Here is a 27,756-nt window from a genome sequence, read left to right as displayed (position 1 = left end):
CCTGTGATACCTATGTACTTCATTCATGTGACTCCAGCTTTACAATTGAATCCAGGGTGGGAGCATCATGAACAAGCATCAGCAGAGCCCACCTCAAAGTGACTTCTTGTCTGTCACATTTCCAGTATCTCACAGCCAGCTTGTGTGTTATTTACCATCAGACAATTAAAAAAAATAAAACAAATAAAGTCCTGTAAGCAATGACTTAGTGAGAAAACATTATCCCTTCAGAGGATAATGCCCCTATGACAGAAATGTATCCATCCTAATTCTCTTGTGATGTTTTTTACCTTCCTGTTTACTCAGATTTAGAGTTTAGACAGTGCTTTTTGGACACCTACATATTTATTCTACAGTTGATTTCATGCACCCTTAAAATAAATACAATTTTGAGCTACAAGTACAATGAGAAATGACCTAATGGCTGAAACTGACTTAAAATTAGGAATAAAATGCATCCTGTCACAGGATTGCTGGGCAACCATCTTTACCCGTCTCAGTATCCCTGTGTGTAAATGAGGAAATAGTACATTGCTCTCATTTTATGGTGGGCTTTCAGGTAGACAGTGCATTATTTTGTTCACCTATAAAACCCCAACCATGCCTCTTTTATAGTATAGTGCCCCACAGCCAAGCAGTGTCTATGGAACTGAGTTCTCTTCATTCACAAAAAAACTCATAAAAGAGCAACCACTAAGCAAACAAAACAAAGCATGAACTGACAGCTGTAGTCCCTGTCTCACGTGGACAGCTAGTGAGAAGTTTTCATCTAATGCAGGAGATGGTGTCTGGTTATCATTTGTCCATCCAAAGACAGCTCATATCCACATTCACAACCACCAGGCTGATACACTTAAAAGCTATGTAACCTTTCCGCCAGCAGCTGCAGCTCACCTATCTCTTGGCGACTGCTCTCTCTATGAGACTTGGAGCTATAGGTGAGAAAACGCCAACAAGAATTTAATGATTTCACCTCAAGTAATGTTGAAAGATCTCACAGGCTGTATTGTCCATGACTGAGGCAGTGGCCGTAGCCCTGTACTGGGCAGATCTTGGCGAGACAGGCAAGACAGGGTCTTGGGCAGAGGCAGGAAGGTTTTGGTGTTTTATTGCAAGCTTGTTCTCTCATTTCCAGTGGATCTGCAATGCATGCAGCTGGTGCTGAACTGTAACTATCTTCATATACTATGAACACAGCGTAAGACAGTTGCCAGCATACAGGAACCTAAGGAGACTCAGAAATAGATGGGAAGAAAAATAACTGCGAAACAGGTGAAATTGGTCACTTACCCACCAGTGCCCTCCAGTGGCTCAGACAGTAACTCGAGGAACTGAAGACAAAATCTCCTTTAGAAGTCAAAGGCATCATTTCATTGAAGTTGTATCACTAATGGACAGAAATGAAAATGCTGATATCTGGGTATCATACAGCTTTTTAATTTAAGTTCTCACACGGTGATCTCCTATCTGTTATGATCATATATCATTAGGTACAAAAATACTACATCAAGTGAGTAAACTGGTAATTGCAAGCCGTGTGAAATGAAACAAGAAACCAAACTGATTCCCAAGACAAAATGTTTATTTGCACTAATTCTTCAGATGGGTATATATTCACAATCTTTAAACAAAATCAGTACACACGTCTAGGGCGAGTTGAGTATGTAACGTTAGGTAATAATTAATGTTCATAAATCAAAAATTAGTTACAAACTTACAGCCTGGTATGCAAAAATCTTACACAGGGGTTAATGTTTGCAGTAAGACTACCCCAGTACTAAGCAAAAGAGGGTTTGCAGAATAAGATTGTAATTGTTCCGCTCCAGTCTTTATCACAGTCTTTAATTAGAAGAAAGTATTAGTGAGGAAAAATACCTAGTGCCAAGCTGAATGCTCTCAAGCACTGAAAAGCAAATGGAAATGGTGAAGTATGTATAGAAGTTAAAATAAATTATCTTAGTTACTGAAACCTTGTTCTTTGAAAAGAACAAGAATACCATTCAAGACTGGAGAGGAAGAAAAGGAGTTATGTAAAAAGCCTTTCTCTGGATTTGTCTTTGAACAGGCTTCTGTACAAAACAAGAACAATTGAGATTTTGGGGTTTCAGTGGAAGTAGTACTGGAATAAAGAAATCATCTTAAAATATATATTAATTTACCACATTTAGCCCTTTATGTATCTTACAAAACACTATTCTAGATACTGCATGTAAAAAACAAGTTTATATATATATATATATGTATATATACATATAAAGGCAAAGCCAACCAGCTTGGCATTAAAAAACAAACAAACAAACACACACAAAGCATAAGCAGACACAGTGAAAGTTATGCAGTAACGAGGAGTGTATGCTCCATGTGTGCGTTAGTGGAACAGTGCTTCCAATGTTCAAACGCCCTTTTAATTGTCACAGCAGAGTGCTTTCTCCAAGTCTGCTCTACCAGTGATTATCCACAAACATCTGATGTTATTTAGCTTCTTGCCATCTTTGTTACGCTTAGCACAAAATCAGAAGTAAGGCAAAATAATCTTTCACAGCCCTGAATATCTGAGGACATTCACAATATCTTCTAAAAATTAACGTAAAACGTTACTGGAACACAAGAAACGGTACCCCTGCCCTGAAGCAGCCTCCTGGCCATACAAAGTTGTCCAAATTATTTCAGAGCAATCCAGGCTACTTAAGTAAGGATGACAATTATTCACAGGCATCCCCTTTGTCTTATCAAGTTCCAAAGGACAACTTAAAGCTGCAGGATGGGTTTCTGCTCACAATTTCTGGTCTAAAAACACCGCCAAGGACAGCGAACAAGGTAATCAGCTGTGGTAGTGCTCAGAGATTTGGAGTGTATACTCAGAGCTGATGGGCTTTGTCCTGAGCTCTGTAAAACTTGATTGTAACCTTTGACTTCCAGCTGCAAGAGTGAGGTCCACTCTTTATGTGCCTACCGTATATTTTACCCAAAAAAAAATGCAGTTTGGTATACAAGGAAAGCAAGACAGAAGATTACATTTATCTACTTCCTCTTGTATCAACCCTCCTAAAAAAGCAACCAACCAACAGAGAAAACCTCCAAAAACTACTCCACAAAAAATGACAAGTTTTCCAATAATAAATAAAATTAACCTCATTATTAAAGCAAAAGTGCCTGAAAAAAATAATTAGTTGAAAAACCTGGGGAATAGAAGAGACAGATCTCTTTATGAAGCTTTCAAGACATGAAGGACTTGATCCAGCACCCACTAAAGTTTTCTCTGGTGAAAGAACAACTTCAGAATTCATCATTTCTCTGGGGAGGCTGGTTCAGGACTACAGTCTGGCTGACGCATCAATCACTGGCAGGCACTGAAATGAATGCAGTCAGCATAATGGCATACAACCCCTCTGACAACACAAGCACGAGCTACCAGGGGATTCCCTGAACGTTCCTTGGAGTGTGGTGTGGAGCCCAACACTTTGTAGCTGGTGGTTAAGCTAGAAAAACAGCGTGACAGTTTTGAGCAGTAGATACTCCAGGAGTATTCTTCCCCACCCATCAAACTATACTAGTGAAGAACGAGCACGTGTACAAGACTAAAATGAACCCTAGGTTGCAGGGTTCAGGACCCCGGGGTCAAAATCACCCACTCGTTTTGGGGAATGGGATTCTAGGAGAACCCAACACCTGGGAACAGCAAGGGACAAACAGAGAAATACAAAAATGCAAGGATTAAAAAACAGAAGGGGAGGTCATGATCCCCCTCTGGGATATTCCCTTTAAAACAGTGTACTTAAAAACTTTAAATTCAGTTATAAATTGGTTTCAAAATGGTCTGGCAGTTTTAAAGACCTTCAGAAATTGTAATACTCTTCACCACAGTTCACTAAAAGGTCCCTGCAGCCCCTGAATAACTGTTACCACTTCTTTTGCATTAATATTGCTTAAATTAATACAAACATGCAAAACATTAAAATCTCAATGTGTATGATGAAATAAATCAAGTTCTAATAGAAAGACTCCGAATATTTCAAGGTTAAAGGCTTGATTCATGAAAGCCATGAAAACCAGTGGGACTCCTCCCATAGTGTCCAGTGGATTTTGGACTAGGCCTTAATGAGAGACACCAAAACATCGTGTTTGATACTGCAGGAACACACACCAAGTACACTTCTGTACGTAGACTATATACGTAGTGCAACTTTTGCATTGCGCATCTCGAAATCAGCTGTATTTTAGCCAGCAAAACGACAGTCACCAAGCCAACAACACTGCATGCTATGTCAAACTAGGCTGTAAAACAAAAACCAATATCCATTCAGAGACACTCATGGTGGTACTGTTGCCTAGTGAGCAGCTTTGTAGGAAGCTTAATGATGCATCCACTTGAACCCGAATACAAATCTGAAAGGCAAAAAGCTGCACGAGGAGAATGGCCTGATTGCTTTTATATGTGCTCTGGATGACTCTGAAGGCAGGATATCATCTCCTTGACAGGCTTCCCTTCGTAGCAGATTTGATATACAGCAGTGAATAGTGGAAACCTAAGGAAACAGGGTGGGGAAAGCAAATGCAGTGTAAGATTATTCCATAATATTTTTTTTTTAAAGGAAAGAAAAATAGGATGGGGTGAGGGAAGGGAAAAGAGGGAGACTGAAAAATCAATTTCTTGCAGCATTTGTCAAGCACTCACACTGGGCTGAAAAGCACTGGATAAATACAGAACCCGCATGCATTTCTAAAATGAGTCACTCTCTCAGAAATCTAACTAGCTATAATGGAGCCTGCAACATTCATTATGTATGGCATAACTATTAAGTTATATAAAAAACAGAAAATTAAAAACACATCTTGCCTTGACATTTTTACAGCAGTTTCTACCTATTGTTAAAAAAAAAAGATGCCTGGCATGTCAGTTATGCATCATATCTGAACCATAATTTGATAATACAATTGCAGAATATGACACAGAGACCCAAGAAGGAATTAAAGGTCAAATTTTTAATAATAAGTCCAAAATTGAATTTTGTGTTTCAAAATCTACATTTAATCTCCTCTCCCCCCTCTCCTTTTCATTTTTAAAATTGGCCTTGTTTCCAGCAAAGCTCAAATTATTCAGGCTTCTTTGCTACCTGAATGGTAATTACAGCCAATACACTGTACAGAACTTTAAATTTGCTTTCTTCCCATCCTGGACAGACAGAGGCAGACAAGTCCCATTTTTAGACAGAGTTTGCTGAATTTTAATGGGTTAAATATACGTTCACCAGAAATAAATTTGCCATTTCAGTGTGGCCTTTTATTCTGATAAATTTTCACCACACGCACTAAGTTATTTTGATTGAAATAAAAAAAAATATATAAGAAGCATTAGGAACAGTGGACAGTTAATTTCTGAGTGATTCAGAATAGAACTGAAATAGGATTTTCTCCTCGTGAAAGCGGTCCCACCAGACACCCTAAGATTTTATCGGTAATGCACAAAGGTAGCACAGAACAGAACCCCCAACCAGTCCTGAGCACTGCACATGCATGCCAATACACTCTGCTAAGATGTGTTATACTGAGGTAATTCTGGATCACCACACAGCTCTGAACTAGACTCCTCAAAGTGAGCCAGTAATCCCAGGAGAAGCCAGGAGCAATCCACTCAAGAGTACCACTACAGCACTCTCAAAGGCAGATACAGACTTTGTACCTGAATGAATAAAGTATTTTGCTGCACTGGGAAAAAAAAAAGAGAGGGAATGGACATGCTTGTGGATTTAGTCCTCGGTTTTTAATGGCTTTTACTGATAATGCTCAAAAATTAAATGCTACATTTTGAAATATCTGAAACTTTTTGACGTCTTGCTATGAAATGCACGTCCGTTTCATTTGGTTTATTTTTGTGGAAGGCAAGACAAAAATTGCAGGAAGAGTAAGAATTATTTCAAGCCAATGCAACTGACTTGGTTTTTGGTTTTATTTCATCAGTGGAACCAAAATTAGCAGATAGCCACATAGCTACTCCATATTGTACTCTAATTCTTACTCTATTATTGTAAAGCTCTTACCAGGGAGTATGCAGAAAAAAAAAATATGGAGAGTTTTGCATTTTTTTAACAAGCCTCACTTGTTATTCACTTTGTATTGGGTTGGGGGGAGTGATATTTGCTTTTAATGTAACTTAAATGTCAGCACTGAAATCAATTTTGTTATGCTCATGTGGGATAGCCACAAAAGATACTATGTGCATTCAGAAACAAAAGCTAGTTTCACAGTTCAGAAACAGCACTGCTGTTTACCAGAAAGCTTAGAGAAGGACTGCTACCACAAACCACATCTTGATACCCATTTCTTGCTGTTTATCACAGCGAACATTACTGTGTTGTGAATGCCTGCCACACTTCACCCAGGAAAGGAAGAATCAAGGCTGACTGCAGGCTCATGGCCAGCAAACTCCAAGTGCACCTGATGTGTGAGCACATTAAGAGGGTTTGTTCTGCAATTATCAAAACGAAAACAACAAATTGCACTGTAAATACCAACAGGCACAGCCCTATTACCAAGGCTCTTCTCTAGGAACTTCACTGACTTCTGAGTATTTCTATGTAGACTTGGGAGTCTATTTACAGGATGAGAGTATGAAATTTTATTCGTATTGTAGTCCTAACTCTTCACCTTGAAACCATGACTATTTTACTGTGGCTTTAAGCAGCAGCAAGTGAGCTTTTGAAAAAAACACTTTGAAAGTTGCTTTCAACAGTCTTGCTGAATGACACCTTTCATGAAGGACCAACACACTCGGTACACCAGACAGAAATGAGCAACTGAAATGAACTTTCATATTTTTCCACTGAAAACATAGCTCAAGAAATTATATCGTCCTCTATTTGTTGCAGCATACAACAGGGAAAAAAAGAAGAAGAAGAAAAAAAACAAGCACAGTATCCTATCTTATTTAGAGTATCATAAACAGCAGGGGCTGAAACCAACATTTTAATTTTTTTTCCCTGCCGTTAGCACACTGCAGAGGCTGATTTAGGTGCCTTACTCCCAAAGATAATGTTAGAAAATAAGCAATTTAATAAAGTTGATCCATTAAAATAGATTTTAAAAACTGCTCTGGAAAAAAATAAGGACAAGGCTTGGTCTTCTGACTGGCAGTCATTTATTTTTGGATTTTACCTCATTGGGAATAGATAGTGATAATGCATCCCTTAATCTCATAAGGAGACAACTGTGCGTGTGGTTTTAAGTAACATACATGTACCGACTCAAATGAATACAGACGAACAAGCCAGGACAACCTGCTTAATTTCACGCCTCAGTAAAATTGAGCTAGACAAGCTGATGTCAGGTTTCATTCTAGATCTAAGTGGAAGTCACATTAGGAAAGAGAACTGCAGTATCTCAGGTAGAATCCAGGTGGATAGAAGCAGCCACTCTATTCGGCTGATCAGTTATATGGGTTTTAATAACAAAGCTCCTCTATTTGAAGACAAACAATAAATTTACTACTATGAAATGGGCTGTAGAATCTCTTTAAAAGTCTCTTTAGGAAGCTCAGCTTTTATTTTCAGGTATTTTATTCAATTTACATGTTAATGCTTGTCCTGGTTTCAGTTAGAACAGAATTAATTTTCTTCCTAGTAGCTGGTGGAATGCTGTGTTTTGGCTTAGAATGAGAAGAGTGCTGATAACACCCCGATGTTTTAATTGTTGCAGAGCAGTGCTTATACCAAGCCAAGGACACCTCAGACTTTTGCTCTGTCCTGCCAACAGGCAGGCTGGGGGTGCAGTAAGAGCTGGGAGGGGACAGACCCAGGACAGGTGACCCGAACTAGCCAAAGGGGTATTCCATACCATCTGACGTCATGCTAAACAATATATAGGGGTGGCTAGCCGGGGGGAGGGGGCCGGACTGCTCGGGGTTAAGCTGGGCATCGGTCAGCGGGTGGTGAGCAATTGCATTGTGCATCACTTGTTTGTACATATTATTATTAGTAGTACTATTATCATCATTGTATTATTATTATTATTATTATTATTATTATTATTATTATTATTATTATTATTATTATTATTATTATTATTATTTTCCTGTCTTATTAAACTGTCTTTATCTCAACTCACGGGCTTCACTTTCCATTTCTCTCCCCCGTCCCAGAGAGGGAGGGGGGAGGGTGAGCGAACGGCTGCGTGGTGTTTAGCTGCCAGCCGGGTTAAACCACGACAATGCTATGCCTTTCTACGATAGCAATAGATAGCAATACATCCTGAAAACAGAAGGGCATTCACAAATTTAGTATCATACTATTAGCTGTAGTGACAGAAGTATTATTTTGAGGTTTTATTCACTGTTTTTGGTGATTTTAACTGAGGATTAAGCTACTCTTACTGCAGTGACTTGCTTTTAGCAAAACCTTCTTGAAAATATCAAGACCAAAACCGAAAAGAGTTACAGATATAAAAAAGGTGCATGCAGAACTGGCTTTATCTGTTCTTACTTACTTTTCCAGCATTCCCTTCTGCTTGAGGATGCGATACACTTCTGCAGAAGTCTGTGGTCCTTGCAGTTTCTGACCATTCAACATTTCTTGCTCCAATTCTTCAATAGACTAAAGAATGGGGGAAGGAGGGAGGAAGAAAAGAAGAGATACAATAAAGTTTTCCCAAGTCTGACAACATCACCTGGATTAAAAATATAATAATAATAAAAAAGATGTTATTGAGGGTTTTTCTTAGTCAAAAGTGAACTTGAGGAGCATATATATTCTCCCATATTCTTGTTCATAAATATTCTTCTTCCTACGTCTCCCAGCTTCTTATCCCTGCAGCTCTTTTTTCCTCAAAAAAATCTCTCCTATTTTTTATTTTTATTTTTTAAAAACACCTTATCATTTATTCTATTCTTGTAACACACTCAGAAGTGAGAGGAAAGAGAAGGGTGGTCCCTCAGTACATCTAACCTATCTCGGATAACTGTACTATTACCCTAACAACCCAGAGAGGAGTGCTAATACTTCCAGCAATGGAATTCACCCAGTAAATAAGGTACCTTCCCAGTTTTAACAAATGCTTCTGCTACACGTCGATTCCGGCCACCGTAACATGTTGTGATGAGATCAGCAACTCCACAGCTCTCCAGGAAAGTGGCAGTAGACACCTGTCCTTTGCAAAAAATTCTGGCAAAGGCAATCATCTCCATCAGGCCGAGGCGAATAACAGCAGCTTTGGTATTGTCACCGCAACGAAGGCCATCACAAAACCCAGCTCCTACTGCCACTATATTCTAACAAGAAGAGGAAAAACAAATGGAAAATGAGTGACTTATTGCTTATGGAATCCTAGAACACATGACGGTACAGAACACAGATGTTCTTAAGAACAACAGATACTTTATTAATGTAAGACTTTTTTAAAAAAAAAAGGTTTCTGGGTTAACCTAAAAAAAGAAAAAAGATGATAAAACTTACATTAGTAAATTATTTCCAAGTATAAAAACATAGTTAAAGCTCTGGAACAAAGCTGCCCAGGAGGCTGTGCAGCTGTTATTATTGACTATCTTTAAGAAAATATTATACTACATCCAAAAGATTTTATCTGGATTGAATTGTCCCTGCCCTGAGGTAGGGATGAAGGTAGACTGACATCCCACAGCCCCCTACCCATATTTTTTTATGTTTAAAGTAATTGAGAACTTCTATTGACTTTCATGCTGATATGCTAAGGGGCCAAATTCTGCCAAGGTAATGGTATTCAGCCCTTTTAAGGACACAGAGTTCCAGTAACAGTAATAATTAATAGGCTTCCCAGAAGGTTCATGATATGGGAGGCCTTTCCTAAACAAAATCTGAGCTTCTTTTCCCCCTTTAGATCTGGTGACAGCCTCCTAAAAAGAATGTAGTATTTCTTCATGAGCTATCAGCTGTACCATCTCCTCTTTGGTTTATAAACATACAACAGATAAAACAGATTAGCTGAGAGATGTTTGAGCAAAATGACCATAAAAGCTATTTTCTGGCCTGACAAGATCAGCCAGCAGGAGTCAGAGGCTACTCAGACTTAGTTTGCCGCTACTACAAATAAAAAAAAAAAAAGATAAAAACCCTCCGAAGGAGATGGGATCCTGAAGCCCTGATAAAGCAAACAAGGAAGCAATAGATGTAGTAATATCTGTGTGCAAGCAACAACAGCGGCAGTGACCTCAGAGACCACAGGATAACTAACCTACATTGCAGCACCTACTGCAGCTCCCGATGCCGGAAAGGAAACCTTTAACTGTTGCTGAAGAAATGGCAACAGTCTGAAGTTGGCTGTTAAGCTGTGTGTTGCTTTCACTAGCATTTTTATTTCCTTTCTGGGACTATAAGAGCGAAAAATTGCAGGTAACTGCAGTGCTGTGAGGCCAACCATGGCTCCTTCCCTCAACCAAATGGGGTCCGAGGATGGCTCTTCACTTTCTGAGCACTGGTGGAGGTCTGTAGGTGGCCCTTAAAAACTGCAGACAGAAATTTTGACATCAGGCATGACAGCAGCAGCAGCAGATGATTAGACTTTTAAAGCTGGCACTTGGGATCATCTTGGCTTAAATCCTGGCTGCAATCAGACACTTCTAGAACAACTCTAATATTTATTCACTTGGTGGCAAAACAAGACGTCAAACAAATATTTAAAAAGTTTTCTGATGGGATAACCCACTTTAACTGGAATTTACACGTGTGTGAGGTCTGTAAATGTTTAGCACTCAGCTAAAAACAAAAACATTTTTGAACAACCTCTGGGCGTTTTCCACTACTTTCCACTACAACCAAAATTTAGAGCAGTATTTGCCCTATGGCATTTTGTTGTCTACTTTTACCTTTTACAGTGTTTGTCTTCAGAGCAGTATAAATATTGTTTTAAGCAAGTCTTACCAACGCGAGCTACTTCTGAGGAAATGGGGTAGGGAAGGAGGGAAGCTGTGATTCTAGCTCTGAAACACTCAGCTCCTTCTGTGTACAATGCCCCCATTGTGTGCTCTTGCACACAGCTTGCAAATAATGAGGAAACGAGACAACTTGTTATGCTCCTGAACACACACCCACGCCTAGGAGACTATTACGTCCTGGTCAACATAACCCCCCGGCCACTGGTATGAACTGGGAAGCTCCGCCACATGGTTTCGCTTAAACCCTCAAAGAATCTGTGACAACTCCCTCCTGTAGAGAAAACTCAATTACACAACGCTGAAAGCTACACCTCTCCTTTAAAAATAAATAAATAAATAAATAATAAAAACAAAAAAGCAAAACTGAAAAAAAACTTGATACTTAGTCATCTTTCTGTCCAAAGTAAGACCAAAATAAGTAGCTTGGTACTTGAGATCTTGGGGTGCAGGCACTAAGCTGAGTTTATTTCACAAAGATGCATAAGCATAGCACAAATAAACACACAAGAGCCTGATGGCACTAGAGCAACCCCCTAAAAGCTGATCAGGTGTGTATGGGGAGAATCGTGCATCTATCTGTCCAAAACAGCGTTATCTCTATCTGGTTTGTGGTGTATCAGGCCAGCAGTGCATCCCAACCTCTTCCTTGACACCCCAGTCCACCAGTCCACCTACTTAGGACTAATAAGGTCAAAAAAGGTTTGAGAGATCCCTGCTGTTGCAGCACGCATTATCCTTTTCTTACTGTTGACGTTCATAATTCCACTTACTCTGTTGATGGGATGAAGTCAATTATTTAAGAAATACCAGCTCCAAGCACCATTTGCTGTCTATAATATTTAATCAGTACTGCCACTAATGCAAAGGAGAAGGATCGCAAGCACTGCTGTTGCCAGAGCCTACATTTGAAGTTAGAAGAGTCCTTGCAAATGCAGTGGGTACACATTTGTGCAAGAGGAGGGATCCTGAATTTCTGCTAGCAGAAACGCTTTCTGTATCTGCATGCAGAACATGGGGGCTGAGGGCCCAATAACAAGGATGACTTGAGCCAGAAGGCAAACCTGCTGTTTTAAAGGTTCAAAAATACTCTCAGAACAAACTCAAAATGACTGCAATACAGCGTTCCTCTTGGCCTAGGGGACTGGAGCTCTCCGAACTACTTCATGCTTGAGTGAACACATTTCCCCGATCTCAGCACTAACAGCTTTTTACATTAAAGCACGCATCCTGTAAGCAAGATGCACAGGGTGTTTTAAAATTGCAGATGGTTTTAAGCTATTAAAATACTTCGCAGTATCAGGTGACTCCCTAGCTGGTCTGGTACTCTGAAGCTGGTGTTAGTCCTAGCCCTATTTTTTCTGGAACACGAGCAAGGTCTGGACTCGGTTATTTTATCACCAGGTTATTGGAAGATAAACTCCAGAAAAGAAATGTTGATGCCAGGCAGTGCCTACATCGCAGTTCAGAGTATGTGAGAAAAAGTGCCTTTATTTGCACATGACCTGCTGCAAGCATGCCAGAAGTCACAAATGCAATAGATGACCCAAAACCCACGGCTAACAAGATTGCAGACTGCTGCCAGACCGTACCCTCACAGTGTCACTGCTCAGAAATATCCACCTTACAGTTCTACCCTGTTTACATTGAGTTTGTGGAGTACTCATGAAGACAGCTTCAGAAGCCACTTCTGAGGCAGTCTTTACATCTCCATAATCAAATGGACCATTAGAGGGCGAAGTAGAGATCTTAATTCAGCTGGGACATCAAGCCTTCCGTGATGCAGTGTCACAGCTCAGCACAGCTTGCTTTCCCTCCTGCTTACACATAAATTTGTAGAAGCTCCTTTCTTCGAGTCACAGATGAGAGGTCAGCTGGAGACCCAACAAATCAAGGACAGTACCAGCAGGGCTGCTAGAGAGGCTCAGCATAAACTGTTTGCTTGCTCCTGGCAAACTTGAACATAAATAATGGTTTTCATCTCCAGCTAATCTCAGGAAAGAGTAATTACCACAGTCAACATCTACAGTAGCTAGACTGACCATCCGACGATGGCTGCCATAAACACACTTTGCAGGAACACCTCTGGAAGTCACACTGCTGGCTTCCGTAAACAATAAATCAGTTATATTTCTTTCTTCTTTGCTTAGTTAAGTCGGAGCTGTAAGATTTAGAGACAGATCTGAAGCTCTGCCGGGAAAGGCAACCACAGCTGGTGCTGCTTCTCCTTCCTGCAGTCCCCGGCTGCCGCCACTGAGCGAGTTTGTCTCTCCACAGCCACGAGGCAAGACATCAGGCAGCTGCAGCACTGCCATACGCAGAGATTAGATTCTCAACTCTTTCCCTCACGCTCTGCCCCGACACTCCTGCTCTGGGTAAGAGATCCCAGTAGAGTTTACACTGAGAAGTGCGTGTTATATTGCTGTTATATTGCTTCTCACGGATGCCACTAGGTCATGCACCAGCTCAGTCTGTGCTGTTTGCTTGCAAGACAACACGCTGACACAGGCCCCAAGAGACTCCTTAGACACCCCAAAGGTGATAAACGTGGGGCTGTGCTGCCCTGCAGTACCCGTGAGCAGCCAGGAACACATCCGTAAGCTGCAAAGGTGTGTGCACAGCTGCATGTATGGTTCTTACAGCGGTGTCATCACCTCTAAGCACTTCCTAGGAAGGCCCCAACATTGTCTGGCAAATGACAGCTGGAAGTTGGAGGCAGCCTGGGGTCCTGCTGCTTGTAAAGCCATCTGGACACTTTGAACAATCCAAATCTGACGTTCATTCCTGACTTCATCCCTTAGAAAAGGTCGCCGAATAAATGTGAAATGCGCTCCAGCCCTCAAAAGAAAGAAATCCTTGTAGAGAAGAACATGCCAAGCACATTTTTTTTTCCTACAGCCAACAAGTTATTGTAGACAGCTGTTCTTCCTGAATATCATCAGATTTTGTAAAACGACTGCCACTGCCTATTCAGCCAGTCTCTAGGCTGATGGAAGCCTGCAGTTTCCCTGCACCGTTTTCTATACTTCAGCACAGCTCCATCAGCCTATTGTTACAAAAAATAAATACAGCAAATGAAATGGATATTCAGTATGTATGTGCAGATATATAAAAATAGCAATAAAGCACGTGTTCCTTCACGATCACCCAGCTGCAATACCTATTATTACTGCCTGAATTTAAATATGCTTCAAAAGACAGATTTCAAAGCTAAAATTATCATTATTGTAAGGGAAAGCTGTGCTTAGAGCACTCTCTGTTATCCTTCTGTATTTTTTCCCCAACCTTTAGGCAGCCAACGACATTGAAAATCATCCCCGCTTGCAGAAATAGAGAGAGGGAAGCATAAACATTTCATAGGATCTAGTCTATTACACCAGAGGTACCAAGAAAAGCCTCATTTTCCCAAGCTGGTGTTTATGGAAAAATGAGGAAGCTGGGAGAATAAGCTATTTCTTACAGTGTGGTGAGAAATACCCATTAAATAGACATAAAGGGTTGCTTTTACTATTTGCTCACCCAAAAAGAACGTTTGGACAGGCACGTGGAGCTGCTTACTTCTGTTCTCTAAAATGTAGTTTGTAGTGACAGTGCCATCAGTCTGAACAAGCACTGCTACAGAAGATGAGCAGAACCTCTTCTTTATACCTGTATCTTTACAGCACACAATATTGACATCTTCCCAAGTAGGAATGTCTTCCTTCCATCAAGTTAAATAACATTTTTTTTTCTTACAATTTAGTATTTTTCATGAAGTAACTTCGCAAGTTCAATAAAGTAACTGTCAACTGACAGAAGATGCATTTGAGATTTTTCCCCTATAAACAATCACATGAAAATAGGGTTATTTTTCACATTTTTTGCTACGAGGATTATCAGATTAACAATATAAAAAGCAAAGTGCTTGCCATTACCATTAGCAAACAACTGTCCCTACTAATAAGAATGTACAACTTACAAGAAAAAATGCTCAAATTTACATAGCACCATTCACATTTCAGTTTTGCATTTTGCTTTGCACAGGCAATAGAAACATACTCATCAGTTTAATTTTAGCTTCTTCATTTTCTTTCAGTGGAACACATATTAGCAAAGCATGAATATAATTTCACAATGTTTGAGTTAAAAACAGCTCAGGAAATTGTTTACACACTGTCAGCACAAGATTAAAGGAGAAAGGGTTTTAAACGAAAAAATACTTGTTTATAAATAACATTTACATAAAAATGTCTTTAAGATTAAGAAAGATGTGCGTGTTTGAAAAACATCACCTGTATTAGAATGACTACCTATGCCACTTTATATCAGTCAATGCCTTTTAATCTGGCAAGAAATACTTAATATTTTTAAATGAACTAACCTATCTTTAATTCACTTTTTTGTTTAGAGCTCATACCACGCATTTTTTGTAAGTCTAATCTCAGTTAACAAAATATACTGCAACCAACACCAAATGACCAGAGCACACGGAGCACATACAGTTTTTTAGAAATGCAACTGCAGAGCTCAGTCTGCAGGCTGCAAGACTAAAACAGAGCAGGAGGGAGGAACAAAACAAGGCTACAAAGAAATTACACAAGTTTCACCTCGGCACCTTTCCAGGTCAGGAAGAACAATTGATTTAAATTACTCTCCACTTCCAAAGAGAGATTGCTCTGCTGCTCTCTGGGACTTTTACAATGGCGCTTGAATGTCTGCTGACTAGCTGCTGAGTCTGATGGGCACACTCATCCTCAGAGTCCCTTCAAGAGATTTTTCTGGAAGAAACATTTGTCTGCAACAGAACTTATCCATTAAGCAAAAAAATCAAGCTAGTTAGAAAACATCAGGCTGAAAAGAAAAATAAAAAATCTGTATAACTTTTTTGACTCATTTGATAGGTCTATATACAAGGATTTCTTTCCTGCTAACCTTGCACATCACCATAGCAGCAGTTTCAAGCAATGGCTGTGAAGCCAAATTACAAGCTCCACAACCTTGAGAAATTACTGTAAATACAGGGAAAGGAGGAGAAGAGAAACGAGGAGAAAGGAATCTTCAAAGCATGGCCCATTAGACCAGAATACAGACTCATAACCTCCTTCTTCTCAGGACTTGTAATATAACAGCTCTCAGAACAAAATTACTTAGAAAATTAGTATGTCAGAAATTACGTCGTTACAGTCTAATTTCTACTGATTAACAGAAGCAGGAATCAGAACTCTTTAGCTTAAAGACATTGTTCATTGGCCTGGCAGTTTCTCAGATGAATTGTTTAGATTCCACTTAATTAAAAGAAAGAAAACAAAGCAATATAAAATAATTAGTCAAAACAAACAAACAAAAAAGCAAGCCAAATTATCTACTATACTGCTACATCCATCAAAAATGTTTCCACGATAGGTATCAGATAATGTGAACTATTGGCTAGGGTCCCAGGCTACTAATGCTTTCCCTTCATAAATGGCCTGTAAATGAACCTGAAAAAAATATCAGGTATGTTTAAACCAGCCTTTGCTTCCTGCCAACATTGATTTTATTCCCAAAAGAAGTCCAGATAAGTAACTCTCTGAAATAACTTTTTTCCTATTTTCCTTTTTTTCCTTCTCCTATTTTCCTATTCAAGTCACTTTTTTATGGGGTTATCCACATGGACTTTATGCATTTTGTGTCCACAAAGTATAACACTCAATAGTGCCTGCAGTACATAAGTCAGTGAAGAGGGGAATATTTTGGCCACCAGACACAAAGGATTAATACCAACTTCTCACTTTCTTTTTGTGCACGCCCTGCTATATGAAGAAAAAGTGAACTAATATGTATTTAAAAACATTTTGGCTAGTTAGATGAAATCAACACTTGTTTTGTGACCATGTGTAAGCTAAGTGAAAGATAGAGAACTGAGGAGACAGCGAGACAAGGATCTAAAAGCCAATTCTCAGAGCGTTCTGCTGCCATATCTGGTTCTTCAGGAAATGTAGCAGTTTTATATTATATAAAGTATAATAAACTTAATTCTTTAAATGAAAAGATCCACTTTTTTCTTTTTTTCTTCTACAAGAATCACTGTTTCCTCTTTGTGCAAGCTGCAGGCTGTTATTCTTACCTTCAGAGCACCACAAAGCTCAACAGTATCTGCATCATCTACCACCGTTATTCGGAAGTTTGGAGTCTGCAGGAGTTCTTTGAAGAGAAGGCCATTTTCCAAGATTTTGCTGCCTGTTGAGAAAGAGAAAGGAAGGATAAAAACCACCAATGAATAATTTATTTGGGCATTATTTAGTCTTTCCTGGGCAAGTCAGAATACTTAAAAGCTGAGATAAGGTTGTTCATCCTAAACAGACTTCATCCTAAAAAGACTCCTTCACACCTAAAAGCTCTACACTGAGCTGAACTTCTCCATAATTCATTGAGAGATTCTAAGTAATAATTCAATTAATTCTCTACACTTTTTTTATTTGACCATTCTCTTTAAAATAACAGTTAATAATAGAGCAATGCTGAATTAGAAATACAGCAGGTGCAATTCTATCTATTATTTTAAGGTCTGTATTCTGAAAAATACTTATTGATAAAGGCACATCGTGGTTATTTTATTAACTGAACATGCTGACATTCACAGGTGTTTCTAAGCACTGAAAGGTAATTCAACCATTCAAAAATAAGTTAAATACAGGCGTTAATAATAGTAAGTTAAAGAGATGACGAAACTAAAAATGGACAAAACTACAAACACTGAAAAAATAACATTAACTCTATTTTATATGCGAGCACCTGCATGTGTGTACATGCACATATATACGTATGCAGAGACTGTGAAATGCAAGACTAGGCACATGTTTGTGCTGCAAATGTTACAGATGCCAACAAAGAACTAAAGCTATGCCTAGTGCATAGGGGAACTCATTATTCTGAGAACTTAAAAGAAGATACTGACACCTAAAAAAAACAGAGAGCTAAGCTGGAATATGGAATATATAATCATTTATCCATATTAAGCCATGCAAATCCAAGAAAAAACTTAAGCACAGCAACACAATAAAGCAGTTTGTTATGTGGAAAGTGATAAAAAGCATGCTTAGTATTTCACTTGCTAAAGGTTACAACCCTTTTAAGATTATATAAAATTGCTCTCCTTTCTCTCCCTCTACTCCTGATATTCTCCTAGTACTTCTGGACATGTATACATGCTAGGAAATTCAACATTAAAATAAGAAGGACCCAAGAGCTTCTGATAACAGCCAGTTAATGTTGAAAACTACAAAATCTGAGCTATTTGGTGTGCACCTGTGAGGACAGGAGCACAGTTTAAACATCGTTATTTCTTGGAACATTACCTATTGTGGTTTCACAGAATTTCTCTGCTGCCACCTCATTGGCAATGTTAGCTCCCATCAGCACACTGATGTCTATTCCCATCTTCTCTCGAATAATGTCAGAGATCAGTTTGAGTCCCTCCGGGCCTTCATCTATTCCCTGCAGCCAACATTAAGTGGAATTACAAAAGTGGCATTCATTAGACACAATACAGAAGAAAGCACATCACAGTTAGTCTTGTCCATGGGTGCTGCACCAAGGTCTGCTTGGATAGAGACCAAAGATGATGAATTTGCTACCAGTGAAGCTTCTGATTTTGTTGTGACCTATCTAAGCCAACTTAGTGAAACATCACTGATACATCACTTGTGCACTCGGATCTGAAACTGCAGAACTCACAAAATGTCATCCAATGACTTGTTTGGTGAAGAGGGATCTGAACTGAAATATCAGAGACCAGTTCCCTCCTGCATAATGCCAACAGTGGTTTAGGAGGACAAACACACTGTAATCTTCTTGAAGAACACTACAAGTGGAACAGCAGGCCACTGATACGTAGAAAGCTGAACAATACTGATTTCCAAGGATATATTTATTTTGCACCTATAAAGTATTCTTTAAAAAGGATGAAAGTAGGGGAGAAATAGGGCTTTAGAAAAGGTCACCCTAGAGATAAATGCTGCAATGGAGAACAGAATCTGGTACCCTGAATTGCCTGAATCAAAAACTCCAAATAAAACCACCTCACCCTCACAAAATCCTTTTCTCCTACCTTGCCAAATGGGGTAGGAGACGTCTTTTGAGCTTTTAAAACAGGAGCCTGGCAGACAAGCTACTGAAATGGTCTTTCTTTGGCACAGCACACAACTTAGTACACAGTACCATATTTTAATGTTGTGGGGGCATGGCAACCCCAACGCATTTTTCCCTAAGAGTGCCAACGATGTCCCTATGAAGTAATTGCCAGGATCCTCCTCCACCCTCCTAAGCAGCGATTAATAAACAGAAAAATATACATTGGGAACAACTCCAAAAACGTAAATATGTAAACAACAATTATTCATCCAAGTGAAAGGAGATAGAGAGGCTTGGGTGCCAAAAATTAGCTTTGCTATGAAACAAATGCAACTTCTGACAAAGTCAAGGAGAGCTGCACCTGTTTCTCGAGAAGTCAAATCCAATACAGGATGATAGATGACAGGAGAAAAAAAAAAAAAACAAACACTCCCCACCCCAAACCAAGGCTCCAGCACAGGAATTTCCACCGGGCAGCAATGCTCCCCTGGCAATGCAAGTCCAATTCTGTGGGCTTACCACTTGAGTCCTAATGCGCCAGCCAGAGCAATCCCTGGGGCCGGACACGGGTAGATGAAAATGAGATCAATGTTGAGGCTGCCTGAGGAGTATTTGAGTGCTCCCTGATTGCTGTGCTGAACTGCACCGTAAGCCATGCATGATTCAGACTGCATCCCTCCCCCCATAGCTGCACAAAGAAACGTTAGGTGCTTGTAGGTATCAGACATCAGAACTGATGTAAAGCAACACAGCTGCAAATGTTTGAACAGGAACACAGATTAACTAGCAGGCAAATGTCTTTATTTCCCATAGATTTAGTTTTATTAGCAGACAAAAAGCTCTGTTTGAAGATTTGACTGTCATAAAATAGGAAAAAAAATAAAAGAAAAATGAAGAAAAAGATGACACGTTAACTTCTCAAGCAATTTAGAAAGCAAAGAAACAAGAGGACCCACTAATGCTATTTTTCAGAGAAGTGCACTTTAACTGTCAAAGTTAACACAAAGCACTTTAATAGCATTAGTGGTGAGCATAATCAGACCATTAAAAATATGACTGGGACAAAAGCAGCATGCTTAAAGAAGCTGCAAAAGTAGAGGAAAGAATGCATTCCTGCCTCTATCACTTAGTTCCAGTGTTGTATCAATCTCTGCCCTTTCTTCTTACATGATTCTTATAAAGATGCACAGTTATGCCTTTTGATAAAAGCTAACACATACTTTGCATTCTCCTGAAAAATTAAAATAAAATTGAAAGGCCGTGCACTGTGCCACAGTGAGACAGTGGGAACCTGCCCAGTAACCAACTCTGCTTTGCATGGCAGGTGTCACTATTGTGCTTACATTAGAGCAAGTATGGGCTTTATGGGCTTTTTTATTATTATTTTTAAGTAACCTCCCCCCTTCCTTCCCCCTCCTTTTTTTTAAAGGCATAGCCTTTAATCAATACTCCATTAACACACTTGCAATCAATACCCTGAGCAGTACTCCCAAGGGAGCACAGGCCCAGGTCCTGATTTCAGACACGCTGAAATAAATCCTCACTCAGTCCACCCATTTCATAAAAGTTGTTTCTAGCACTGAAGATATGAGAACATAAATCACGTTTAGCAAAGTAAGGAAGAATAAAGATTATTGTGAGCTTACAGAAGAAAGAGACATAAACTGCTTGACAGCTTCAAAGCAATAAAAGTTTTAAAACTTTAGGGCATCTAGGACAGCTGCGTGGTTTTGATGCTATGCATTCAGTTCTTTCAACACTGCTTTATTTTATCCTTCTACCATATGAAAAGCTTTCCCACAAAATGCAGCAAGTACACTCAGGCAGCAATACCTTTTCATACATCTCAATAATTTATCATGTCAGCACTAAACGAAACAACACAGACTTGATGAGCTTATTTAGTCAAACTAAAGAGACAAGCTTCTGGTCAATAGTGATAGTTTTGTGGGTTTTATCCTCCTTTAAAACAGATCCATAAATGGATCATTTGCCAGAAGTTATAGTAGACAAGGGAATGTGTGCTGAAAAAGTGGTCTACTCTCAACCACGTACAAAGCATTCTCCTGTACCTTGTGGTACTAGATTATCCTCTGCAGCTAAAACACGAGAAAATAAGAAGCACACCTACATTTAATAATTCTGTCACCAGAACTACTAACACTCTAGTGAAACACTTAATTCCTACATCTTTGCCCCACTCTGAGTTCCCATGCTTGGACTGTCTTTTCGGGCCATGCTGAACAATCTCTCTTGTTGCAACATAATCTTTGACACGAACAAGAGCTCAGTCACATGAAATTCCCTCAGTAGTTCTTAAAATGATCAACTCAGTGTGTGGGATGTGCGTTAACAATCAAAGCATTATGCTTGTGCTCTGTTCTCCACCTAATGATGCGTTTGGAAACAACAAATGAAAGATTGGAAAGCTTGGTGGTGCAAAAAAGAAAGGGGGAAGGGCTATGTTCAAGGCTTGTGAACAACCTCATTTTCCTCTTCCTGCAAGCACTAGACTAAAATAAAACACCACATAACAATCCACTAATGGCTGAGACAAATTCCAGTCTTGCATCTCAAAAGGTTTAATGGGACAACCAAGCGAGTAACACAGACTTTTCATATCAAATTCCAAGCCATCTTGTTTTAGAAAATTCCATAAAATGTTCTATTTTTTATGCACAATAATTATTATACCTTTATCAGAGTTATACCGAGAGCTTTCTTGGGTACTCGTCCTGTGATTTCGTCGCAGACCTTATGAATGAACTGATGAGGAATGACAAAAACCAGCAAGTCTGCATCCTGTACGGCTTCATTAAGGTTTGGGATGGCAACCTACGTATTTATGGGAGAGAAAGGCCACATAATGTCTTAAAATCAACACTATGCACAAGCGTTAACATCTAAATAAAAGCACACTTTGTTCTTATACCAAACGCTACAAATAACTGTGCCTCATCATTGACAATAAGTCGTAACAAACTTCCCAGAAAAGCAAAAGAATTAAAGTTTTCAAATAAGCTGTTTTATGCCTTGAAAGTGGCATCTTCACAGCCACCAGCATAGTTAGTGCAAAGAAAATCCAAAGACATTCAAACAAGTATTTTGAGTAAATAAATACAGAATAAGAAACTGCCTTCTCTTTGACAAAATAATCTGAATTTTTGATACATTACTGCATGGTAAAAAAGGAGTGTAATTAATTCCTTGTGCTCTCAAATTTCTTCACCAGTCCTTTTAAATCTTTTAGTTTATATTCTGTTTCTCTGGACTCATAGATTTTGTTTACCTTTTAGGAAAGTGACCTAGTTTGAAATCACTTGCTGGACACCATTTTCCTAACACTTGATGACCACCTTAAAATAACACACACTGATTTACAATCTAGTAATAAACTTAAGTGAGCAGGTAGAGGACAGGAGAAACACCATGCTTGGTAGCGAAGGCTAGGCAAATGGGATTTCAGCTTCGTTGTTAGCCAAAATAAAACCCCAAAAACACACTGCAATACACGACAATTCATGTTTTCCCAGCCAAAAATCCCTACCGAACTGCCAGATGCTGCAGTCTCTTCCTAGAACATCTTCAGGGCAAGATTCACCACCAAGCCACCCACCATCATGTCATACCAACACAACGGGGATGTGGAGTCCTGCTGTTCTGCCCTGGCAATGCTACACCTAACGTGCCAATCTGACTGTACAGAGCAAAAGGCAACTGATAAACCACAAAGGGCTTGCAGCTTTCTTGAGAATGAATCTAGCTCTCATCCTGTAATTCTTTTTAAGAGTTTCAGAGTACGTTAAATCCCTTCAATTCTTATTGAACAGCCAGCTCCCTTCCAAAGCCACGGCCAAATTTTTTATAATGGGCATAGTCACGGCCATTAATCTTGCCCTCTTTCACATTTACTTCCATATAGAGAAATTGTAGTAACAAATACAAAACTGAGGCCAAAAAAGAAAAAAAAAAAAAGAGTATAGCATGTTGAATTTACCTACCTGCGTAATTTTGTGTGTTCAAATCTCTGACCTCCTCAGTTTGAAATATTATAAATGCAGTTTGAAATATTATAAAACTTAACAGCGTTAACAAAACAAATTTCTACTCCCATTCACAGCACGAGCAATATTGCCTCTGTAACTAGATCAAATCTAGCTTCTGTGCCTTACCACGTTATCTGGCAGCTTGTACCCGGGAAGGTATTTTACATTTTCATGTTCGTTATTTATTATCTCTGTCAGTTTTCTCCCATTAATATTCTCCTCGAAGACCCACATCTTCACTGTGGAAGCAAACTTCTGTAATTTTTTAACATTATTGCCTATTATTTTGGCAACCGCAGAACCCCTGCAGGAAAGAAAACAAAACAAAAATATTAAAAAATGATGAGATGATTTTGCCCTAGAAGAAAGAGATCATCTTTAAAATGAACAGAAGTTCACTGATTATTCAACCAATTACTACTTGGTGGTTTTGGTCCAGTAAAACAAGCAGAAAACACAGCAGCCGTTCACACTTGCTTCTTTCTCTCAAGCAAATAAATGTATTTAGAGTATGTTGGACAGAAGCATTTACTAAACTTCTCCTGTTTTGTCTGCTAACCTGCTATCCAGAGAGAGCTTGGCTTATTGTATTTCCACAAGTCAAACGGATTATATCTTCAGTGCAGTGGTAAAAATGACATGTTCAATTTTAGGGATAATCTTCGCCTTTAAGAAGCAGGAACTTTTCTTTGCCAAGATAACTAACCCAACAATTTCTGTAGAATATTGACACACATTTAAAGAGAAGAAGCACTTACACTTTGCATAAGATGTAAGATTTACGGGTGTGCTGCCCATCTCACCGAATGTACTTGTTGCAATGGCATCCTCTGAATGTGCAGGCAGACACTCCTATCAGTTAGCGCCCCAAGAAGTGCATGCAATGAAACCTGTAGGATGGCGAGCACCTTTACTGCTCAAATCTCTAAACCACAATGAAATTAAGCAGAATAACTGAAGCTACACACGTGACAAGGAACAAACACAACCTTTCCTTCTATTCCTAGCCTGAATGCTATACAGAAGAAAAAGATGGGATTTTACAATGCCTGCTCAGCTGATTTCCTTTTCTGTGGCAAGGAGGCTTCATAATTACTGGCAGTCTACTAAGGAGACAAAAAAAAATCAGAAAGATGTGACAAAAATATACAGTCACAGATCTGAGGCTTCCCATTTCTGCATATTTCCTCTTTTCTCCCTGCCAGTTAAACTTCTGATACTGTGACTTTCTAGTACTTGGTGCTGGGGTGGGGAGGAATAGCACACTTTATTTGGAGGTGTGAACACTTTAATTTTACCAATCTAGTTATATACATGCACTCCCCTAAATTCATTATGGACATCATTTGTAATAAACTCTCAGCTAGTAAGTAAACCAAATAGATTCAATATCCTCTGAGAGCTTTTCATACGGCACAGCTCATTTTGCTGTCTTAAGAACGCGTGCTATCGCAGGCCTAGGGTCGCTTTCCAAGCAGCAGCAGAAAAAAAATACGGTATCTGAAGCAGCCCTTCTTCAGGCAAACCATAAAACTGCGCATGTTGAAAGGCTGGAATGCATTTCTCTAATAGCCCTTCACACACCACAGAGTCCCCCGGGTTCAGGAGGTGATCCAGAAGCCCCAGCTGTCAGGCATCTCTTATCAGGCTCGTGCACGAGGTGGGGAGGCAGCCAGAGCGGTTTCCCTGCCGTGGCAGACAACTCACCAGCCCAACCCTCCGGCTCTGAGGTCTGCACAAACAGTAAAAATGACACTCAACCCAACGCTGGTGTGTGTTTTTGCAGAAAGCGCATCGCCGCCCATGAGCAAAAGCAAATATGCTGGTGCAGATTTATATAGGCGGCCTGGATCCTGGCAAGTCGCTGGCTTCAGCTTTGAGCTTCCCGACTCGCTGTGTGCTCAGTGTTGATAAAGACAGAAACGAGCGATTCAGCAACTGCCCAACTGGGATTTTCATTTGCCAGCATAAAGTTCAACAGCCTGTATTTCTCAAGCAAGATATTCATTCCAGTATTAAATAACATATAAAACATCTCAGCTGTCTTTGTTCGTACTACTCTCTAAAGCTGCAAAAAAATGACAAGTTTTAGTTCCTGAATTCAAGAATATTCTGACTCCTCCAGTCCCCCACTTCCTGTTGCACTGCAACAGCTGCTGTGGGACTGAATTTAGCAAGGTCAAACAACAGCCTCTAGGGCCACTCAAGGTGAAATACCAGCTCCCCACACCTGTTAACCCACCAGACAAGCCCATACTCCCTTCTGTGTCCCAGCACCCCTCACGATGTACCCTGGAATCATTACTGGGATTTCTGGCTCGTCTTTTGGTGTACTCCTGACACATCACAAGGCGAAGGAACTGGAATTCTTGCCTGTTTATTCAGTTCACGTGTGAGCTGGATTGTAGTAGTTGGTGCCTGTGGCAGCTCAGTTACATAGCAAAACGGGCAGTGAGGGATGTCCTTGTGAAGCTTACCCCCTGGCATGACCCAGCTGATGGGTAACACAACGAGACGGTCACACAGCTAACAGTGGTTCTCCTCCTTGCAACGCATACCGATGGCACTCCCAAGTACAAGCTCATACATTTCTTATTTAACACTTTTCCAGAAGTGTCTGAGCTCACTGAGCAAGAACACGCACTCTGTCTCCTGCCCTTCACCATTACGGTGTATCTTTGTCAGCCTCACCCCATTTTAAAAGCAACATATAAAACCCAGAAACTCCTAAATGTCAGTGGAGCTCACAACATACAAACACACATAATATCATTAGCCCTACCGCTTTTTCCTAAAAAAAACCCTACCTCAGTTAAACCCGAAGTTTTATCTCCCACTTTTCTATAGCAAGTTCCCAGCCATATGAATCCCTCTGCCCCAGTAATTTTACCTCTCTTCCCAAACTATAGTTTCTTTTCAAGCTAGGCCATCTGATTAACCAGGAGCTGGTTCTAGCAAACCACCCAGGGGTGAATTCTGGTTGTACACCCCTTGTTAACGTGCCCTGAAGTGTTATCAGAAGAGCAGGCTATCATACATACCAGAGACAGTGTCTGCAGTGTTTTTCACTGAATCTGACCACTGCCCTTGAACCCTGAGGCTCCAAGGCATATTCCCAAGGTGTACTCTCTTCACATGCAGGCAATTTATTTTTTATTTTTTTTTTACCTTAAGGATCCTAATGCTTATCTACCAGCTGAGCAACTGCACCTGGGCAAAAAGAATAAAAAAAAACCAACACAGCTCCTGCTCTTCTGTGACTTTCGAGCCATCTGTCCCGCTCCACGACCTTCCATCAGGTGTCAGACCCCTGCCAAGTTAGCTTTGTTAGGAAGGTGACCTTCCCCCTAGCAAGCCGACCAAACAAGTTGGGCTGGAAGCAGTTTATCATCCAAGGTGATTACCTCAACCGCTCTGAACTGTCATTGTTGTGCCAAGCTCCTTTAGTTTCTTTTTTTCCGTCCCAGATATAGGCTAAAGGGCTGTGAGGAGGCAAAGGCATTCAGACAGTTACTGGCTCTTGGGGGACGGGGTCACCTCACCCAGAACCACAAAAACCCCAATCTCCAAACTGCTAAGAACCCATTACAGTTGGGTTTGAGGTCTGTCACCCCCTGGACCTTACAGTCTAGTGCAAGGAAAGGAAGAGATGCCGTGCTGAAATGTCGGCCGTCCCCTCAGTAAGCCATAACAAGGAAAAACACAACTTTGCTGTTGCTGATTTTTTTGAAGCATGCAAAATTACATCAAAATCTAATGGCACACAAGTGGGACAAGCAACAAGTCCAAGATCACCTCTGTGGATGTTGAGCTGTGCTTAGTAAACTGTAGGGTGTTGCTCTTTGCAAAACTAAACTCCCCTGAAGTTAGATTTAACCTTCCAAAAACCAGAAATAATGTATGCCTAGCACTACTAATTGAACTGACAGACTGTGGAAAGATTTATATAATATATCGTACTTAACTTACTCGTTGTAAATGGTGATCCAGGGTAGAAGCGGTGATTAGGAACGATAAAGAAATTAAGGAAGTGAGACGGAGAAGGATTATAAACGTGATACTCCTCTCAGGGAAATAATTACTAAATCTATTGCCTTCAGCAAACACAACAGCGAGACCGTAAGTTTATTTAAGCCTAATTATAAGCTAGCGCTGGATGCAGCAATAAAACCTTGTCTTGAGCCTTCCGTGTGCTTTGACACAATCAACTGGAAAACGAGAAGGCATCTGAGACAAGCCACGGCTCTTCTCTGAGCTTTCAAGGGGCACAGCTAATGCAGAGAGAGGTACACAACACACATCCACTCCCGGGGAGAGCTGAACTTGTTACAGCAGCCCCACAGGCAGCCTTTTAGTCGCGATCTGGTGAAGAAACACGCAAGAAACACCGGGCCGAAGCCCCCCGGCTCCCCCCCGGTTCTTCCCCGGGTCCCCTCCGGGCTCCCCCCGGGCTCCGGGCCGGGGCAGGGCGGCCCCGGGCGGGCAGCTCCGGGCAGGCCGGGGCGAGCACGGCCGTGGGGAGGATGGGGCCGGGCTGGGGCCACGGCTGCGGTGCCCCCGGGGGCTGCACTCACCAGTTGCCCGAGCCCACGATGCACACCTTGAGGGGCGCCCCCGGCAGCGCCATGCCCACGCCCCGCCGATGGCCGCGGCCAGGAGCTCGCTGAAGGCAGCCGCCCGCCGCTGCCCGCCTCCGCCGTCAGGGGCTCGCTTTCACCTCCCTCC

General features: G+C 40.5%; 1 protein-coding gene across 1 annotated transcript; it reads right to left on the bottom strand.

The window, feature by feature from the left end:
• Window positions 1–1,564: 1,564 nt before the first annotated feature.
• Window positions 1,565–27,756, bottom strand: GPD1L (glycerol-3-phosphate dehydrogenase 1 like). The gene is made up of 8 exons (XM_032180798.1): window positions 27,606–27,756; window positions 23,158–23,335; window positions 21,680–21,820; window positions 18,211–18,349; window positions 16,980–17,092; window positions 9,026–9,259; window positions 8,479–8,585; window positions 1,565–4,526 (listed from the first exon to the last, which is right to left on the bottom strand). Exons 1-8 carry the CDS (start codon window positions 27,656–27,658, stop codon window positions 4,430–4,432), a joined length of 1,062 nt encoding a protein of 353 aa, XP_032036689.1. The 5' UTR covers window positions 27,659–27,756; the 3' UTR covers window positions 1,565–4,429.

Source organism: Aythya fuligula, chromosome 2 (assembly GCF_009819795.1).
Source record: "Aythya fuligula isolate bAytFul2 chromosome 2, bAytFul2.pri, whole genome shotgun sequence".
NCBI classification, from domain to species: domain Eukaryota; kingdom Metazoa; phylum Chordata; class Aves; order Anseriformes; family Anatidae; genus Aythya; species Aythya fuligula.
The sequence above is the reverse complement of the archived record's forward strand: the minus strand, read 5'-3'. Positions and strand labels throughout refer to the sequence as shown.